This window comes from Chelonia mydas, chromosome 15, assembly GCF_015237465.2.
Source record: "Chelonia mydas isolate rCheMyd1 chromosome 15, rCheMyd1.pri.v2, whole genome shotgun sequence".
NCBI lineage: Eukaryota > Metazoa > Chordata > Testudines > Cheloniidae > Chelonia > Chelonia mydas.
In genome coordinates this window covers 27,606,868-27,628,305 of record NC_057856.1, presented here as the reverse complement: position 1 = coordinate 27,628,305, position 21,438 = coordinate 27,606,868, and the positions used below count along the sequence as shown (strand labels likewise).

Genomic DNA, 21,438 nt, shown 5'->3' with positions numbered 1-21,438 from the left:
GCTATCTTCCTGAGCCCGCAGAAAGACAAACAATAGCATGAATTGTCACTGCACAGCTCAATTTGGATTAACCCTGAAACCTAATGATGAAAATTAAACATCCTTAACTATTTCACTACTGATCATGTTTAGTATTAACATACAGTTGACATGGCCAGAGCTGGGGACATGGGTAGATCTGGAGTAGCTATCCCAATTTTCTAATCTGACACCTGGTTTGAGAACACATCCAGTATATTGTAATTTAAAATAATTTGCTTCTCTAACTATACTCAAGTTTGGCTTAAAGGGCTATAGGTAAGAAATGTTTTCTGTATTCTTATTGTACTTAACTTCTGTGCAGAATATCATTGTCCTCTATTGTTCAAGTGTATACCATAAGCCTACATTGCTGATAAATGACAGAGGTTCTCCTTTAGCTCAAATGGAAGGGGCTTGTGTTTGCAGAGAACTGAGTTCTGAATCACTATCACCATGAAGTTCTGAGCAGCCCTGGTGTTGAGTATGGTGACAACAGTGAAACTCTAAGTGATTGTGGTTTTGCTAAAACATCCCTATTTTCCTCTACAGGCAAATCAAGCTATAGTTTTACGTTTCAGGCACCCTTCCCAGCCACCCTCTGCTTTCATTTAAGCACAGCTACACCTGCACTTCTACGGACAGAATAGGGAAGCTTTTATAGCTTTGCTCCTTGCTGACCTGGAAGTGATTGATTGATAATTTAGTTAGAAAACAAACACCAAAGCATTTATTGTTACCAGGGAGTTTTACAGCTATCTTTTGGGCAATTCATGGGACAATGAGATTTCTTCCACACCCAATCAGGTAAAATAGCCAAACCCATGAAGGAAAAGAATGTTGATTCCCCCATCAGGAAGTTAATTCTTGTTGAACTTGTCCCAGGGACAATAGCTACTATAAAGCTGCAACAGGTGACTGAATTGTTGCCCTAATGAGGTAGAGGTGGTGTTTGATGTGGAGCAGGTAAAGGTTTGTTCCTGTTAGCTGGGGTTTTTCCTAACTGTGGTAAGATTAATGCACAGTAATGATTTTACTTGTATTTGTGTCTTGGAATGTAGTTATTTTGCAAGTGGGTAGACTTGCACGGGTTGAGTAATTTGAGGGTTTGTTTGGGCATTTTTGTAGGTTCAGTGGTGTAATGGTTTTGTTACTGTTATGGGTCACTACTGTACTAGAGATTGTATGGATTCCTGATTCCAGAATGTGGTTGGTGAGTGATGGGGAAAGTACTTATTTATTTGTAACTGTTCATGTTAAATCATGTACCTCTTGTTCTTCATCTGTGGATCTTGACTGTAATACTAAACTATTTTTAATGCTGGTTACTACTTCTGATACTGCTGAGTTCACTTAATTGGGATGCTCTTTTGGCTGACTTTTTAGTCCTCATTAAGTGGCATTCCTGACTGACTAAAGATGCTATTTTAATAGTAATATGTTCCTCTGGAATGCTACTGAACCTGTTATGTTAATGGCTAGACCCCTGATGCTGGGAGGTGGGATAGTCTGCCCAAAGAAAGGCTTTGACTCTGCTCTTTATGGAAGAGGTAGTTAGGAGTTGCCTAGCTTAGAAGCCCAATACATGGAGATGATGTGGAGGGAGCAATTCTAACACTGGAGACCAGTGCTAGGGAAGTACTCCGCTCAATCACTATATGGAAGTGAGCCAACAATGTGATGCTGTTGCATGCAAAAAAAAAAAAATCTAATATTCTGAGGTGTATTAATAGAACTGTTGTATATGAGATGTAGTTGTCCCACGCTGCTTGGCAGGGGTGGGGCCTCAGCTGGAGTGCAGTGTCCAATTTTGGGTATCCCACTTTAGGAAAGATGTGGACCAATTGGAGAGAGTCCAGAGGAGAGCAACAAAAATGATCAGAGGTTTAGAAATCCTGTCTTATGAGGAAAGGATAAACAAACTGGGCCTGTTTAGTTTTGAGAGAGGGGGAAAAAAATGAGGGAGAACCTGATCAGTCTTCAACAATGTCAAAGGTGGTTTAGAAAGAGGATGGTGATCAGTTGTTCAGTGTCCACCAAAGGCAGGACAAAAAATAATGGCCTTAATCTGCAGCAAGGGAGGTTTAGGTTAGATATTTGGGAAAACTTTCCATTGCTAAGAATAGTTAAGCACTGGAATAGGCTTTTAAGGGAGGTTGTGGAATCCCTGTCACTGGAGGTTTGTAAGAACAGGCTGGACAAGCACTTGTCAGGAATGGCCTAAGTATACTTGGCCCTGCCTCAGAACAGGGGGCTGGACTAGATGACCTCTCAAGGTCCCTTCCTGCCCGACATTTTTATGATGCTATAAATCAGCTGAAGCTGTTCCTATTAAGCAGAATTAACATCCCTGTTAAACAGCAGTCATCGCTACTATTGGGCTTAAATTGCTTCCCTAAGAATCATCCTAAATATATGACTTTCCCTACTAAATGTGTCCTGTATTTGTCACTAGAGACATGACTTTTCCGTGTCACTTGCACATGAACTGTCTGGATCCATAATGTTCAGTGATAGGACTGTCCCTGCATGTTCATTGTGGTGTTGCTTTGGAAAGTATCTAGCCTAGCAATTGGGCTCCCCTGCTGTTGACGCCCCTACGTTCACAGGTAATGCTTTGTATTTCTGAATGCGAAGCTTGGACGGTCCTTAGCAATCTATACACAACCTTGTGCTGTTTGCATGTGAGGCTACCAAACCTCCGAACATGATCTCTCGCTCAGTGAAACGACAGGGTTGTAGGATCAAGATAAACCCATATATGTTTGAGAAATCTTCTATTTTCTAATCTAAGACACTGGAAAAAGGACACTTGAGAGTCTTGGACTAAATGCAGGATTTCTGCACATTGTTCACAGCCTCTGTTCTTCCTTCCATTCCCCACTCCCAAAACAATGTAAAATCGAAATCTGCAGATGTAGTATCTAATCTGCCACAGAATCTTTACAGTGAATAACTACATAACGGTAAAATGCAACAAAACCCATATTTCACCCTTACAAGAATGTGTTGTGGGTACAAATCTGCATTGGCTAAGGGGGATAGAAAGATTGTTGTGCTGACTAAAGGCAGCCGAGAAGCAGTACAACCTGGGATTGTCAAGCGCCAGTAGAATCCCCATATTTTGGTGAAAAAGATAGACACTTTTTTTTTTTTTAACAGCAATCCTCAAAGGGCCCAGTCTGGATCAGGACGCTATTGTTCTAGGTGCTGTATGAACATAGGTTTAAAAAGTACTTGCCCCAAAGAGCTTAGTCTGAGGCCCTGATACTGCAAACACTTAGGTACACACTTAACTTTAAGCACCTGAGAAGTCCTAGGAAAGTCCATGGGGGAATATGTACAATCTTAGTTAAGCACGTGGATACGTGTCTGCAGGATTGGGGATTAATTTAAGATGAGATGCAACAAGCTTGTAACAACAGAAAGGAATCCAATAAGGAGATATTCATCCTGTAAAAATTGAATAACTGACGGTGGCCAGAAAATAAAACTGGTCAGTTTGGATTCTTTTGCCAAGATGAGTAAAAAGTAAATCATTAAATCCTTTCTGTAGTAGTAACCTAGGCAAAGGAATCTTAAACATGATTTGAGGATGCTCTTTAAGACAGCATGGCAAAGAATGTAGAGTTCCATAAATGTAAGACAAAATGTGGCAAATATGCCTAGTGCATTAAATGTGATCAGACCGATTTTTTGAATGACATGGCATATGTTTGACGTTTCAGTACAGGTGAAACCCAAGAATATTGAAGTCTAGGTTAAAATCCGTGTATGTGCGGGGGTGGGGGGGCGATATGAATTGTCTGTTTCCAGTATGGAGTCCCTATTTGGTGTGGCAACACCCATTTTTTCATGGGGCGTGTGTGTGTGTGTATATCTATATATATCTTCCTACTGTATTTTTCCACTGCATGCATCCGATGAAGTGGGTTTTAGCCCACAAAAGCTTATGCCCAAATACATTTGTTAGTCTCTAAGGTGCCACAAGTACTACTCGTTCTTTTTGCTGATACAGACTAACACGGCTACCACTCTGAAACCTATTGAGGAGGTCACTTATAAGAGTAGTAATAGTCCATCTGAGGTGTGATAGGTATGACTGAATGACTGCCTGTTGGCATGGTAACAAACTAGTGCGAACAGCCTCCCTGCAGGGCTGAACTGACTGATTGTTAAAGTGAAGTCTAATCTCACCAAGGGTTTTCCCTCTGCAAATGGAATTAAACAGTATAGGATTGTCTGTAACCAGGAGACCTCCAAATGACTTTGACTGCTTCCCTGTCAAAAGCACTTTAGTTGTACCACCACTTAATGAGGTCATTTTGAGAAATCCAAAATGGGCTATGCTGTTCAGTGAGGCAGCATGATCTGGTGAACTGAATACAAGTCTGGAAGCAGAAATTCCTGCCTTCTAATCTTGATTTCTTGTATAAGACATAACCTAGCTGTACAAGGGTACAGCATTTACCTGCCTTGAAGTTACAATGATTGATTGATTTTTTGATATATTGAACAGTGCCCTGAAGAGGTAAAGTACTAGATAAATATTAAGCTTTTAGAATACCCCATGGGAATATACAAGATGTATTCAAATTGTGGCACTCTATAGAGATCCTTGGGTCAAATGGTTAGCAGCAGTTCAGAGGATTAGATAATCATGATCATAGTTTTAGCTAGCACCACTGCAAAGAATAGAAAAGCACTCAATACAAAGACCTGAAGGTGGGACATGATTATAGGAGGATGGACAAGAGTTCTCCCTTGTGGCATAGCATTTTGGTTAGGTGGGTGCATAGGTGTGCTTGGGGGCCCTGCTTTTTTTGGACATGCTAAATACCCATAGCTCCCATAAGTGGAGTTGTGGGCGCTCAGTGCTTCTGAAAACCAGGCCCTATGCCTCTTTCACTTCTGTGAAGCACCATCAGCCGTGACTGGATGCATGATTCCAGACTGCACGGAGCAGTGGTGTTCTCGAATGTGTCAAACCTCATGACTGGCAGGGTTACCTACAGTGAGGGTGTAGCGAAGTCCATAGAGAGCCTATTAAAGGCACACTGCCAGGTTAAAATTCAGATATTAGAAGAAAACCCTTACCTGATGCCAGTTAGAGAACTGCAAAAAATCACTTCACCATTTATGCAGTTTTAGCATCGCTTAGCTTGGATAATGAAATGAAACTTAGTGGCACTTTGGTTTGTGGTCACTTTCGCCATACAGTTCTCATGCACGAATGTAGTGTTCACAGCCAAACAAAGCTACTTGATAAACTACCACAGACACTAGTGATGCGCTGCCAACATTTTAACAAGGGGCTCCTACCAAATTCCCCCCAGACCCTGTGACAAGGCCAGTTCCCCAAATGTTATGAGCCTGCAGGCAGGATAGGGTGAGAGCACATGGAATCTATTCATCTGTTTCCCTAGTTGGGGGGTGGGGGAAAAGTGCTCTGGTAACCAAGGAAGAAGACAATTTGGCAAATCAGCCCTTTTGCTCACAATGTATCTCAGTTCCTGAAGGTGGCCCAGAGTATATTGCTAGCACAGTGTAGTGTGCAGCATGGATAACTTGCATTAGGCATTGGTATAATTCCTTGTAAGGCAACTGGAGGGTCCTTGTTTGTGAAAAAACTTCTGAAAATGCTATCCAGTTGATCCCATCTGATCCATTCCAAAGACAGGCACCTTGCGGTCCATAAATATTTGTGTGAGCCTCAGGGATATCATCTCTTGCAGGGCTGACCTAGTGTTTACGGTTTGACTCCATCAGAGAGGGAAATACGGTGACCAGATGTCCTGATTTTATAGGGACACTCCCAATATTTGGGGCTTTTTCTTATATCGGCGCGTATTACCCCCACCCCCCCTCCTGACTTTTCACACTTTCTGTCTGGTCACCCTAGATGGAAATCACCTCAGACCTCTTCAGTTTGGCTGCATATGTTTGCTAAGAGGTTATGGGAGCACCCAAGAGCTCCCTCCAGCACATCAGACAGAAACAGATGAGTAAATGTCAGGGGTAGCAAAGCTTTAGTAATACAATGTATTGAAGCCGCTGAGAGCAGTTCCAGTAGCTGAGTTTAGCGCTCTCTCTAGATACTGTAGCATCAATCTGCCAAGAGATAGAACACATGCAGCAAAGATTATGGCCCTGAATTGATGGCTCTTGTCTGCTGGTTATGTAGCAGTTTAAGTTTCTCTCTAGCCACCAGTGGCAAAGACAAAACCCATTGAAACATCACAGCCAGAAGTCCAGGGCACCGGTTCAGATTCAGGGCTGGTCAGGTGTGACCGAAAGCTGTTACAAGCTGCTGGCAGTCTACGTGAAGTGAGTTTGGTGCTGAATCAGTTTCTAATGGGCAGGTATCTGTGATGAATAAATAACATTTTAAAATTGCCATTTCAGCTGATGTCCTCGTTGGTGTGGCTGTTTCAGTAAAGGGCCATGGAGTGTAAAGAAATTTTTCTCTGCCAGTGGGGCAGTGTTGGAAATCTCCAGTGCTGTTGCCCATTGTCTGAAGTGGCAATTTTGTACCAAAACTAGCTTAGCATATCCCTGAGCCTGAATTCCAAGAGTACACCATAGTCCCCTTTCATTCCCATCCATGTTTGCAGTGTCACTGCTGTAGGAATGTATCAATACCTGGGTTAAATGTCAGAAAAGTCTCCTTTCTGACTTGACTGGGTGGAAAAGGCTATAACGGAAGCAGCTGGGACATTGTACTGTCTCTGCAAGGAGGGGAGGATTTCTTGTGACACTTCATTTTTTAGCACTATATTCTTTATATAAACATTCAGGTTTCCTAGTGGAATCAGCAGAGCAAATCCTACAGGAGAGGTCAAGGCAATCAAATCCATAAACCTAGGTAAGATAGAAGGGAGGTGATCCCTCCTTCCTATGAGCCCTGGGGTATGGATGGGTCAGTCATCTGGTTCCTGTTCTGGGTGCAAGTCAGAACAATTGACCACATGGCTTGTGGCTTGGCCAATGGCACAATCCAGCCTAACCTTTGTGAACTGGCCTTCAAGGCCATTGAAACCACAAGAGCAAGATGCAGCCTGCTGTGCTGTTGCTCTGTATGTAGAGCAGAGCCTTCCCTTTTGATCTGAGGACTTTTATTTTAGACTAAGGAAAAGGACAGGAATGAACAAGAGAGAGCATGGTGTGTGTTACTCTGTAACAGGCTGCAGCAGCTGAGATCAAAGTGGCTGCTGAAACCCACTCATGGAAAACTTTCAGAATGTAAAGCAGTGGAACAAAGAAAACAAGGCACCACAAAGTTCATAGCTATATACACCACCATATCCTTTCTCGTCTCCGCTTCAAACAGCGAGCAGCATGTCAAGGGATGGAATGTGGGAACCTAAAGCATCTGTGGCAGTTGGAGCATGGGTTGGAAGAAAGGCCAGCAGGAAACCCCGTTCAGGACCAGAGAGGAACAGTTAGCAAGGAAACTTTAATAAGGAAACCAGGGGAACTATCAGAGAGGAAACTAAGATGAAACCAACAGACCCAGAAAGAGTATCAAAGAAAACCAGATTGCAATCCACCTGCTAAGTGAATATCGTGTCCTGAATGTCCTCCCCCTGCATTGCTGGTATGAGGGGTCTGACCTATCACCTGTTAAATGCAACCTTTTTCTCCATTGAGTGAACTCCTTGTTTCTAAAGCAGTAATTTGGTTCTGAGAATGATAAACTGGCTGCATAGATGGAAGAGGGGTATACTGAAGTATCTATGGCCTGGCCGACACTTAAAATTTAGGTTTACGTAGCTATGTCAGTCAGGGGTGTGAAAAATACACCCCCCTGAGAGCTGTAACTATGACAACCTAACCCCTAGGATAGAGGCACCTCTGTCAACAGAAGAATGCTTCCATCAACCTAGCTACTGTTGCTCAGGAAGGTGGAGTTCCTACACCAACAGAAAAGCTCCTTCTGTCAGTGCAGGCTGCTTCTATATGCTATGGGCTCACACCAGCGTAGCTATGAGCATGAACTAGGGTATAGTTCATATAGTGTTGATGTACACTATGTAACCGCTTTTGGAGGTGTAGGATTGCAGTCCTGACTAGGTTAGGAGGCTCTGTGTCATCTACCTTGAGATGCACATGTGCTCTGTAGAAGAGTTTGAGAGCATGATGCCTGTAGAACTATACTGGAGATAAGCTTTGAGGTAATAGTTGCTTTACCTACTGCTACCTTCTAGTAGTAATACTTGGGATTTTTTTATCTGCAGCTAATCAAAATGCATTTATGAAGAAGGGTTAGTAATAATGGTGAAATGACATGCCACAGAATGAACAGTAAATTGCTTGGCAGAGGTGGGAGCGGAACAGTCTCCTGATTTGTAGTCCTGTGCCCAATTCAATTCGCACTAAATTTAATGTAAGTTTTTCCACATTTTTTCTAGTGACAATCAGATCAGACTCCTAGTGCTCTCCCTGCTGGACCACGATCCTCCCCTAGAAAACATGCTCTTGTTTAAATGGTCCATTCCTGAGATTAACTTTAATTAAAAAAAAAAATGGTGGTTGTAGCTGGCAAAATATGCTTGTCACATCTCTGTAGCTTTTGTCCAAGGCCTTATCTATATTAACATTTTTCTTAAAATCTCCCACTGGTGGCAGCAACAGTTAAAATGCTAGTTTAGATTAACCATCGGCATTTTAGCCTTTGTCACCGACCTCTCCTTTGAGCTGGATGACTTCATGGTGGTTTTAAATGCTGGTGGCTGGTCTACATGAGTGGTGGAACTGCACTGATGGTAGTTCAACTGTAAGAAAGAATTACCAAAACGATAGACATACCTCCAGAAATGTACGCTGTGGGAGTTAGTAAATCACTTTCGGAATTCCAAGCAATGAGGAGATACTATATGGCAATGGGGTGGGAGGGGAGGAGAGAGAATGAAGGAGTCAAATATGTAGCAGTGCAGCTGTAGCTGCCTCAGTCCTGGGATATTACAGAGACTAGGTGGGTGAGATCTTTATTGGACCACCTTCTATTGGTGAGAGAGACAAGCTTTCAGGCCTCCCAGCTCTTCTTCAGCTCTCGGAGTACCTGTCCCAGATCTGAAGAGCTCCATGTGGCTGGAAAGCTTTTCTCTCATCAACAGGAGAGAAACTGCTCATCTTTTGACTCACCTGCCAGTTCTAAAACAGAGCTTTGTTTTTGTTCACTGTTGTGTAGGTATCTCATTCAGGTTTCCTCATGTAAAATAAACATTCGCTTCACTGGCTAGTTAAGATATCTTTCCTGGATGTATTTTTCTCTTCCTTTGACAGAGGGACTTTTAGGTGCTTGAACAGAGAACTAAAATTTGTGTCTCAAAGTAGGAGAATGAATTTGGGAAAGAAGTTACTTAGTCTCTTTCTGAATATTTTTGTTAAAGATCAACTTCCATTATAATTAGGGATTTAAGCTGTTAGCATTGCTTATATAAAAGCAGAGTGTTACTGTCAGCTGCATCATCACAGGCATGTGTGCATCACCTTGTTAAATATGGTCCCCTCCTCAATGGTTCCTACAAGAGAACAATACCAGGTAAAGAATGATCATATGATTAGAGATAGAGATTGAATTCATGAGAGCCTCAGACCCATCAATTGCTGTAAAATAAGATAATTTATCATAAATAGTTGCGTTCTTCGAAAGCTTCTTGACTCCTGATCCTTCCCCTAGCTAAACCTGTACATAAATCAGTCATGCTGAATTGTCTAATATATAAGGTGCCTGCTGAAGGTATCCAAAGGCAATATAAAACTGGCAGTACGAAGTATTAAAAACCCACCTAAATACAGACAACTGAACTACACAGTTGGACAACACCAGCTGCATCTGGCACAAAGGCAAACGCAATAACCATGAGCAATAACCAACAAAAGAGAACACTTCTCAACTCGTGCAAAGATTAGTGTGGAAAGGGAAAAACAAGTCAAGGGACAGCCAACAAAAATAAAAGCGATTTGTAGTATGCCCTGAAAACAATGGTTCTTAAACTGCATTCTACAGAAAACATCCAGGTGATGTTACAGATGCTGTGTGGCATGTGCCATTTTTTTTAATCCAAGTCGAGGTCTGAATTTGGCCATCGGGATTTAGAGACTTTTTTGATTAAACTAATTGGCTGTCTCGTCTCTCTTGACGTAAGTCTTTCTTTGGCACACATTCACTTGTGATCAAACTTGCAGATCTCACCAGAAAGAGTAGAGGCAAAACTCATAGATCAACAGAGCCAAACTGCAAAGTGACTAGAGAGATTAGAGTATGCAAGGGAGAGGAAACAAACCTCACAGAAGAGGGATAGGCAGAACATAAAAAATCATGTACTCAGCACTAGAAGTTGGCAGAAAGATGTGGGATTGAGAGGGAGTCTCTCTCTAACTGGTTCTCAGTTTTCCTATTACAGGTCCAATGTCCTTAAAGGCAGTCACTGAGGAACTCCAGTAGACATCAATCACTTAACACCCAGGTTGCTATACCAGGCATTAACAAGAGACTGTTTTTATACAATACCCAAAATGTTAAAGAAAATTTGTTTAAATATCTGCATTCATACTAGATCTCTTGGAAGCAGCCTATGGCAATGCATCCCAAGTGCACTCATTCCAGCATCTCTGAACTGCAATCTCAGACTGTCAATCTCATGCACGCCAGATCATGCTATTGACACTTTCTTTCTAGCTTTGTTTCTGGATCAGATAAGTGTTTAGTACCTGCATATCAAACTGATAGTATGCTCTTACTTAAAATATTTTTCTAGAATTAAAATTTAATATGCAAAAATCTATTGAATAATCAATTGTATGTTGTCAATTTTACTTGCTTTAATTGTATCTTGTCATTTCCTTTACATTTGGGGCACACTGGTACATCACTAGACACAATCCTTTTCAGCTCCAACTAAACTGAAAGATCTAAAATATGCCTTGAAACAAGCTTGAAAGTCTCTTAACTGCTACATTATTTGTATTGTAGTAGCCTGTTGAGGCCCCTGTCATGATTAAAGCACCGTATTACTAGGAACTGTATGTATGATGACCTCTTCAGGCAATGCTCTGAAGACCTTAGTCTAATTTAGGTGTTCAGGATACTTGCTTCACTTTATAAAAATATGCAGGTTGCCTTTAAAGAAAATAACTTTTTTTTTTTTTTAAATTATTTAAGGCTCAAGATCATCTCTAGTAGCAGGCACCAGGTGCGTTACAGCGTTTTGGCATAAGACTAATTTTGCTGCAAATGTCATTGAAACCTGTGCTGGGGTAACTTTAGCGGTCTCCAACGCTGCATACAGAAGTCTCTTCCACAAACTGCATAAATACTTGATGTTCATGACTTTTAATTCCTGCGGTTATGAAATCACTAGTTCCCCACAAAACTTACTGAAAAGGGGAGAAAAAAGAGAGCTTTAAATATCTGGCTCCACACAGTGCAAGCATTTCCAATTAAATATAAAGAATTCTTTCTTCTGTGTCCACTTCAGTTGGCATCTACTGTCACCCAGCCAATAATGTCACCACATCATTATTCAGGCCTGTAAGATAAAACAAAACAAGAAACTTAGCAGCCAAAAGTGTACACATGTGGGGGAAATTCTAATTTAAGAAACTTAAATGTTGCTGGGTTTCTTACCATGGTGTTTTACCACCCACAACTCTGCCAAACCTATAGGAAAACTTGATTTACAAGCAAGGTGTATAAATAATGCCTGCCTAGCAGCATTCCTTTTTATTACACTTCCATTCTCTGGGATTCCTAGAGAGTTTCCATGAATAGATTAGCCTCAAGAATTTTGAGTAACCATGGTTATAAATCAATTTATTCTTCTGGTTTTGAAATTCCATCTGTTCATGCTAATTATGTACATGACAGACTTTTAGCAGGTCAGTCCAGATTTTATTTTTACATATTAGAATGAATTGGCTGAACTTCTGTGCTTCTGGAAATGACAAGTAGAATAAAGTAACCGGTACAAGGAACACCTCAAAGAGATCTAAAGTTAAAATTTATGTTTAAGATTGGCTGATGTTCAATACCATACATTAATAAAATGTCTTGCAACCAGGGTTAGTTGGCATTTCAGCACTTACAGTATGTCCTGCCTTCTGCCAATTATGGCAATCCAACATTAACTGTATAAAGTTTTTTTTGAATGTCTTAAACTGCATTTAAAAAAAATTAAGAATCTTAATTACTGAAGGAGTTGGCAAAATGTGATAACCCAGTGGGATCCATTTCAGCTTTGTTTAAATACAAACCTAATGCTGTAATCAGTTACTGATGTTATGTGGTAAATCTACATTTAAAGGACTACTGATTCCTCAAAATTCTAAACTACTTGTTTAGAAGTTTGCATATATCATTTGAGTTTGTTGGTTTTTTGTTTGGTAGCTGGGGCAATTTGGTTAAGCGGACTGAAATTAAGAACCTCAGTGTAGCCTTGGATAAGTCTTTTAAAAGGTGAAATGCAAAGGCAAAAGAACGATTTGTTCCTTTACTACTTTTCTGACTGCAGATGGGCTTGAGCTTTTTTTCAAATGTCTTTTATACAAATATTAGATCCTTATTTCCTTCTCTGGTGGAGGCTCTGAAGAGTGATGTCATACACAACTGTAATCTGAGCTGCCTCACTTCCTCCTTCAGGTGAAGGAAACAGTTTCCTAAAATCCAGAGAGATGAGGGAATGTTACAGCTCCAGGGTCAGCTGCATGCCTATGTGCTCCAGCAAAGAGGGAAGCAAAGATTTTTAAATGTTACCTGAGGTCAATTCTGTAGCTAGAACTAGTAAAAGGCTTAACCTCCATCTCCGTTTTCCTTGGGTAAAACAGGTATACTGTATTTATCTTCCTCACAGGAGTTTTAAGAATGTTTGCAAAAGTGATTTGAAGATGTAAGGCACAATATAATTATTAACCACTAATTCCCATAATTGTTTTATCTATTAGCAGTCCTCTAAAATGTGTGAATTTATGGGAGGAGGGGCATACAGTGTTCATAAACTTGAAATAACACACAGCACCCTATGAACACAGTGCATTACAAACCTCGAGGTCTGGGCCCATTTTTTTTTTTTAAAAAAAAAAAAACCATCTAATGCCCTAATCCTGCAATCAGGAGCCTGCTCTGCCTCCGGGAAGTCTGCCAGGTCCCAGGAGGGCAGAAGTCTCTGCTAGCGGACCCTATTGCAGGGCTGGGCCCTCAACAGCTACAACCCCAGCAGGTAACCGGAGCGGGAGCAGACACCGGCGGAGCAAGCTGCGGAGCAGCCGGAGGTAACTCGTCCCAGGGGAGCGCCTGTGGTCCCAGCCTCGTCCCAGGGGGCTCCACTGAGCCCTCAGCTGCCCGGCAGCGGGGTCTGCGGCTGCTGCAGGGAGGGCGGCCGGGGGCCCAGCGCTCCGCCGGGGAGGGACGGGCGGGCGGGGCCCGCGCTGAGGTAGGTGCCGCGCAGCTGCCTCTACTTCCCTGCCCCGGCGGTGCTGGAGGGCGGGCCGGGCCGAGGGAGCATCGGCGGGGAGCGCTGCTGCGCCAGCTCCCCTCCAGCGGCGCCGAAGAGCGCCTGGGCCGGGCTGGGGGCCGCCCACACCCCGGCAGGGAACGAGCCAGCGCGGCGCGGGGGGGGGGACGGGGACGACGGAGCGTCGCCCTGCCGGCGTTGGTGCCGCCGCCGGTGTCGCTGAGCCCGTCCCCGGCCGCCTCACGTGTCCCGGCCGGCGCTCGCTCCCCGGCCGCCCCTTCACCCGCCACTTCCCCGCTCAGACCCTTCCGACTTCCCGTAAAGAGTCCGGCCGCGGGGAGGCTCCCGGCGGCGGGGCGGAGCGGAGCCGGGCTCCCGAACGCCCCCGGCCGGGTCCCCCGGGCCGCGGGGCTGGGCGCGGCCGCCCGGCGGGGCGCTGTCAAGCGGCGGGCAGGGCTGGGCGGGCAGGTACGCAGCGCGCCTCCCCTCCCCCCGCCGGATCCCTCCGCGCCCCGCTGCCCGCGCGCTCGCGCTCCCCCTCCCTCCCTCCCGGCCCGGCTCACACTGTTTGGGAGCAACCGGCCGAGACAGCGGCGGCTCCGGAGCAGCAAGCGAGCGAGCGCAGCAGGCCCCGGCCCGGCCCCTTCGCCATGTCCCTCAAGCAGCAGCAGCAGCAGCAGCAGCAGGCGGCCCAGGCCGCCGGCAACAACCGCAAACCGCCCGGCGGCGGCGGCGGCGGCAGCAGCGGCCCCGGCATCCCGGCAGCAGCGGGGGGAGGCGGCGGCGGCGGGCGGCAGAATATGGGCAGGTGGGTCTGGGGCGCGGGCCTGGGCGGGGGGAGACCGGGCCGCAGAGCAGCGCTTCCGCGCGGGCCTTCAGCGGCCCCCGGCCTGGAAGGGAGGGAGGGGGCGCGACAGAGGACGCGGCGCGGGCCGGGCGCTGATTCCCTTTCCCTGCTAGGCCGCGGCGAGGCGGCGGAGCGGGGGCGATGGGGTGGGTGGGTCTAGTCCGCCGGAGATGCCGGGCAGGGGGCAGGGGCACCCGGCCCGGGGCGGGGGCTGGGCCTGGCATCGCGGGGAGGGTGAAGGGGCCCCCGGCCCTGGAGGCGGGGGCTGGGCCTGGCATCGCGGGGAGGGTGAAGGGCACCTGGCCCTGGGGGGGGGGCTGGGCCTGGCATCGCCGAGGGGAGGAGGGTGAAGGGGCCCCCGGTTCTGGAGGCGGGGGCTGGGCCTGGCATCACCGGGGGGAGGGGGGTGAAGGGGCCCCCGGCTCTGGAGGGGGGGAGGGGCTGGGCCTGGCATCGCCGGGGGGAGGGGGGTGAAGGGGCTGGGCCTGGCATCGCCGGGGGGAGGGGGGTGAAGGGGCCCCCGGCTCTGGAGGGGGGGGCTGGGCCTGGCATCGCGGGGAGGGGGGTGAAGGGGCCCCGGCCCTGGAGGCGGGGGGAGGGCAGCGGCGCGGCCGGGGAGGGGCAGCCCACTCGGGGGCTGGTGGCTCCGCAGTGGAGCAGGCGCTGCTAGGCCTCTGCTTCCCCAGGCCGAGGCTGCAGCAAAGCCAAGGCCGGCTCGCGGAGGGGGCCGGCTCGCGGAGGGGGCCAGCTCCCGTCGTGCGGCCTAAGGCCGGAAGGTGCCGGTGAGGGGCTCGCTCGGCCGGCCGGCGGGCGGGCGGGTCCCGCTTGCGGGAGGAGGGGACTAAACCCCACCTGCGAGGGTGGGGGAAGGAGGCCCCGGGCCAGCGAATGGGCGCCCTGCCCGCAGCCAGGCCGGCGCGCCTGCTGCCGGTACAGAGGTGACCATTTTATTTTCGAAATAGGCGTTGTATTGAGACCCGCGTAGTGAGTCTGCTCCAGCCCGGCGGCTCGCACTGCAGTAGGCGGCTCGTCCCCGCCGGGCCGCCTGATAGGGGCACTGCTTAAAGTGTCCGAGTCTGCAGATGCCGGTGAAGGTGATTCACGTTAACCCTGCAGAGGAGACGAGGTTTTTAAGCACACTTGCTCATGGAGTGAAATGCCATCCAAGTTCCTAATGTGAAGACGTTTTTCTTGTCAGGTGTTCTCATCGCCCACTGTTGGTACTGAGACTCCCCCTGCAGTAAGCTCCCTACTTCTGACCCTGTATCAGAGCTGCTATCCTTTGCTTGATGATTGGGTATGATTCTCAGGGCAAAGATATGCTCCCAATTCTTCATCTTTCAAAAGGGTTCCACTGTTTAGTTGTGCTTGCCTCTGTCACCTCCCCTTCCCCATCATGCAGACTTTCTGGTATCCTGGATCTCCTGACACCTTGAGAGATCATGCATAATGTTTCCCTTTTGGAGTTCCTGGTCTCAGGGCACTTGGTATTTAAGTTTTCCCTCTTCCATTATGCTCTAGTTTGGCAGTTCTACTCTTACTCAGTTCTGTGTGCTAGCAGTAAAACAAAATATACTAGACAACTGTTGTGGGACACATCTGAAAGCAGGATTTTACTTCATTACCAGTCAACAAAACAAAGTGGGGGAAAAGATCTAGGGTGAAAAGAACAATGCAAACTAAAAATGTATTGACATTTTGAGCAGTTTGCTGAAGTGATTTCTTACATTCAACATTCCTCCCTTAAAATTTTAGTGGGGACGTGAACCCTTTTGTGAGTGTGTGCAAAAGAAAGGGTGTCAGCTCATGTTCCTGCTCAAATTCCAACGAAAGCAATTACATTCTTCCTACCTATGTTACCCTTTTGGTTTCAAGTGGATAAATTGTTACGGGGACAGTTAACTTGACGTTCAGTTTATGTACAGCACTTTGAGAGCTTTCTAGATGAAGGATCCTGTAAGATTGAGACTTTGTCTCACTGGAAGTCTTGCCAAGGTGCTGAATGAAGCACCTTTAAAACACTCCCACTGGTAGCTTAGAGAAAAATCTTAATTTTGGATTATCAGTGTTATTAAAATTTACCTCATGCTGCAAATTTGTATGTATGCTCTGTTTCAGAGTAGCAGCCGTGTTAGTCTGTATCTGTAAAAAGAAAAGGAGTACTTGTGGCACCTTAGAGACTAACAAATTTATTTGAGCATAAGCTTTCGTGATGAATCCGATGAAATGAGCTGTTGCTCAAATAAATTTGTTAGTCTCTAAGGTGCCACAAGTGCTCCTTTTCTTTTTATGTATGTTCTGTTTGTGTGCAGAGTTTAAAAACCAGTTTGTTTTTTAAAAATATGTTTTACAATCTTTGTGCCTTGGTATTAAACTTTGTAATGAAAAATTAAATTGTTTCTTGCTTGTGCTAAGCTGGTTTCTTAACACTTTTATTACTTATAACTCCATAATGTTTACATGTGTAATACATTCTTGAGATGCACATGCTGTTGCTTTGCATGGATAGTCAGATTTTTAGGAGTTGAAATTTGGCCATAAAGCTCATTTGCGCTATTGGAGGCAAAACGTTTATAATGGTAGAAATTAGTAAGGACAAGCACCGGCTTCTCTTTTGACAGTGGGGTGGAATGCTTCCTTGCTTTGCTTAATTCACTAGATTTGCTTTCAGAATGATTGCTATAACTACCCTTATATAAGAAAAAGATTTGTGTGTGTTTTGGGTGGGGGATTAGCAGCCTCTCAGTAAGAATATTTAGAAAACAAAACCTCTCAAAAAGGTGCATTAAAAGAAGCAGATGTGTCTCTTACAAACCGGCAAATGTGTTAAATGCCATACTTATTTATGGTCTGTATATGTGGAATATGGCATATATGGACATAACATGCTGTTGGTATCCTCTGTCCAACCGCTGAAAAAACTATTACAAAAAATACAGACACTGTATACAGACCTGACAAGCTACAGCATGCTAGTCAAACATTCTCAAATTATATTTTGATGTTAGGTTCAGTTTTATCCAATTATAAATTTAGTTATTCTGCATCTCTCCTGTAATGGTAAACAGTTGCATCAGTCTCATCAGGAGGCACCATCCAAAGGAAAATTGTATTATTACGAGGAAATATCAATATTTTTGTCCTCAGGCAACGTTATTTAAAACAATCTTTTAAATCAGGGTCTACTTTGAGTAGTTGAGTTACAATTGTAGAAAACTGTTTTTCTGTACTTTAGCATCTTGATCAATTGCCCAACTGTGCTGAACATTGTTTTAAAGGGAAGTAAGTTAAAAGTATTTTAAAAATTCCTTGCTTATAAACAGATTAAAGCTGAAATGATTGAAAACTCCCTTTTTCACTATTAATGCTAATTGTTCTCTATCAGATTTCCTTTTAGGCGATGAAGTAGGTTAGTCATTTTCACTTTTCAGTAGTCTCCTCAAAAAGCCTACACCAAGAGCAGGAGGAAGGATGGTTGTCCCACCTGGACAGAAACTAGTTGAGAATATTCAGTGTATGCTAACTCCTCGATACTATTGTAATGGCTTCTTTTAAAATGCAGACTGGTTGTGCCAGAGTCAAAGTTAAACCACCACTTTCTCTACCCTAAAGAGCTTACTGTACTCTGTGCTTGTATGCATGCACGCTTTTAGTAGTGACCTCAGTTGACTAGAAGCCTTCACCTCTGTCACAGTAACCATTTCATGATATAGTAATCATTCCCTTGGTGTCTTATTGAATACCTGTAACTTTTTCATTTTTATACATTGTGTTAATAACTGTTTTAGGGAAAGGTGGGCTGTTTCGTGTGTAAAGTGTCTGACTAGGAGTTGATTTGTGTGATTTAGGGTAAGTTACTAAATTTCTCTGTTTCTCACTTTTCTCAGCTGCCGAATTAGGATAATTTCCTATTTTATCTCTCAGTGCTCCTTCAAGGTTTAACTTACCATTTTAAAGCACTTGGAAGTCCTTGGATGGAGGGCACTATATGTGTAAAATATTTTCCAGGATTACATAATCTTCTGTGGTGGTCAAGTTTATAATAAAATCTACATAAAATTAGTTAGTAACTCATATTGCTGGAATGTAACACTGTTAAATTATCAAACAGAATAACTTGCAACCTACAGGTCACTCTTAATTGTAGATTGCTACTAATGTTCATAAACAGTGATGTTTGTTTCATACTTTCTAGAAAGTGCAATTGACAATATGAATGGTTGTGATTTGCAACAATTATGTGAAGAAGGCTCTTCAGTGCCTCTCTTATCAACTGTCCTACTTTATATAAGAGGTATATAAAAGAGACACTGATATAAGTTACTGAGCTGTAACTTTGACCTCGTGTTCACTGTTTATTTACAGGATGGAGTAAGTGTCCTTTAAAAGGACAGGAGTTTAGCATTAAGTAGACAGTATTGTAGAAAATCTACTGAAAAATCTTGCTTTAATACTTCATGTAGGATTTTTAATCTGTGGTACACAAACATTTTTATAAAGACAGTCTGATTTTGCAAGATGCTGAACTCAGTTGAGGTAGATAGACTTTTGTAGAGGTTCTCAGAAGATGCAGGCAGTTATGCATGTACAAATAGGTCAACACAAGGTGACTACATCGACCTGACTTTGTAGTGTAGACCAGGCCTGAGAGAATCTGTTGGGGGGGGGGGGGGGGGGAGGAAAGTACAATTTTCTGTTAAGGTATTTCTATAATACAAGAAACTGGTTTACAGTTTCTAGGCAATTATTTTGTAGGGAAAGCATTCTGGAGCCAACTCATCCCATATATCGTCTTCGAAGCCTTAGTACTACTAATTGATGCCCCCCAAAGTCTTCTCTTTGCTCTCTTAAATTTAACAATTGTAGTTTGCAGTTGCTTGTTTTAAACTGTCTGCACTAGCTATTTTCATTAAATGCAGTGTATGTATGGAGATGTTTCTAATGTTCAGTCTTGTATAGCAAAATCAATGAAACCAACAAAAATATTCCATTTAGAGAAAAATCATGAGACTTTATGTATATTGTTGGAAAACTAAGTTCCGTTTCTTTAAACATTCATGTGTTCTTTGTATGTTTGTTTTTTTTAACTAGAAAAATATATAAAAGTTGACAATTCTTTAAATAGTTTAAAGGAACTGCTTTCTGCTTGTATTTATATTCGTACGATATTTGAAGCTTAGGTGATAATAACTGAAGTATAATTGGGTAGCATTTATAAATAGTATGATTTAGCTTTTATAAACCTAGAAAACTTACTTACCAAGAAAACTTACTTACTATTTCACATATGGGATAATAAATACCCTTTTGTAACAGTCTGAATTTTCAATGTGACTTCTGAGCACAACAGACTCATAATGTAAATATTGACCTGATATGAGAAGTTTGCTATTTTGGCGCTCTTCCTACAAAATAATGGCTTAAACTCTCTCTTTTGTGAGACACATACTCTAACAGACAACGTCTGTGCCTTTTATCTGTGATTTTGTTCCCCCACCATGCATGGAATGATTTCCAAGTTTAGTCTACCAGCTGCTACCCTCTTAGTCAAATCCCTCCTTAACCTCACTTCTGCAGTGCTCACAAGAAGTGAGTAATAATTTATTACATTAGAAATTTAGGTTTCAGAGTAGCAGCCGTGTTAGTCTGTATCCGTAAAAAGAAAAGGAGTACTTGTGGTACCTTAGAGATTAACAAATTTATTTGAGCATAAGCTTTCGTGAGCGACAGCTCACTTCATCGGATGCATACAGTGGAAAATATAGTGGGGAGATTTTATATACACAGAGAACATGAAACAATGCATGTTACCATACAGACTGTAACAAGAGTGATCAGGAAAGGTGAGCTATTACCAGCAGGAGAGCGGGGGGGGGGAGCCTTTTGTAGTGATAATCAAGGTGGGCCGTTTCCAGCAGTTTACAAGAACAGTAGGAGGGGAAATAGTGTTACTTTGTGTGACACATCCACTCCCAGTCTTTATTCAAGCATAAGTTAATTGTATCCAGTTTGCAAATTAATTCCAATTCAGCAGTCTCTCGTTGGAGTCTGAAACTTAGCTGAACAGTCAGGATGTGCACTGCTTAGACAATCTGCATGGTGATTGCTGTGATTGCTTTCCCTTCTCACCTCCTCCTGTCCTTACTGGTCGTTACATTCATTTAGGTTGTGTCTCAGTCCCTGACCCAAAGAATTTACCATTAATCTATATCTCTCTGTTTAGTTAAAATCTAATATGCTCTTGGGTGCTATGAACATAATAAATTATAATGGCTCAGAATATTATTTATTGTACTTCTGCAAGGATGCTTTGAGGTTGAGCCTTTTCTTATTGGGATAGAAACATCAAGTTGATTGGCCTCTATTAGAAGGCACGTACCACTGTGGTTGCATTGCAAGATATAAGCATAATGATATTAAAATCTTGGTTTCAGAGTAGCAGCCATGTTAGTCTGTATCCGCAAAAAGAACAGGAGTACTTGTGGCACCTTAGAGACTAACAAATTTATTGTGAGCATAAGCTTTCGTGAGCTACAGCTCACTTCATCGGATGCATTCAGTGGAAAATACAGTGGGGAGATTTATGTACACAGAACATGAAACAGTGGGTGTTACCATACACACTGTAACGAGAGTGATCAGGTAAGGTGAGCTCTTACCAGCAGGAAAGCGGGGGGGGGGACCCTTTGTAGTGATAATCAAGGTGGGCCATTTCCAGAAGTTGACAGGAACATTTGAGGAATGCGGGGGGGGTGGGAACGGGGGAAAATAGTTTTACTTTGTGTAATGACCCATCCACTCCCAGTCTTTATTCAAGCCTAAGTTAATTCCAATTCAGCAGTCTCTCGTTGAAGTCTGTTTTTGAAGGTTCTGTTGAAGAATTGCCACTTTTAGGTCTGTAATCGAGTGACCAAAGAGATTGAAGTGTTCTCCGACTGGTTTTTGAATGTTATAATTCTTGACATCTGATTTCTGTCCATTTATTCTTTTACGTAGCGGCTGTTCAGTTTGGCCAGTGTACAAGGCAGAGGGGCATTGCTGGCACATGATGGCATATATCACATTGGTAGATGTGCAGGTGAACGAGCCTCTGATAGTGTAGCTGATGTGATTAGGCCC

The 21,438-nt window shown here is 43.9% G+C and overlaps 1 protein-coding gene and 1 long non-coding RNA gene across 28 annotated transcripts in view; one reads left to right on the top strand and one right to left on the bottom strand.

The window, feature by feature from the left end:
• Positions 1 to 945: 945 nt before the first annotated feature.
• Positions 946 to 21,438, top strand: part of ATXN2 (ataxin 2) — an 82,766-nt gene continuing 62,273 nt past the window's right edge. For 14 of the 26 annotated variants that reach the window (XM_043530010.1, XM_043530007.1, XM_043530003.1 and 11 more), the window contains exon 1: positions 14,123 to 14,280. In XM_043530010.1, the coding sequence (XP_043385945.1) occupies positions 14,123 to 14,280 (158 nt within the window). The other 12 variants (XM_043530023.1, XM_043530019.1, XM_043530017.1 and 9 more) reach the window with 7 other exon arrangements.
• Positions 10,835 to 14,168, bottom strand: LOC122463096. Of its 2 annotated transcripts, none has more exons than XR_006286090.1 (2): positions 14,036 to 14,168; positions 10,835 to 11,552 (listed from the first exon to the last, which is right to left on the bottom strand). It is a non-coding gene; the product is annotated as an uncharacterized LOC122463096 (long non-coding RNA). The 2 variants fall into 2 exon arrangements; XR_006286091.1 differs by lacking the exon at positions 14,036 to 14,168 and adding an exon at positions 13,063 to 13,203.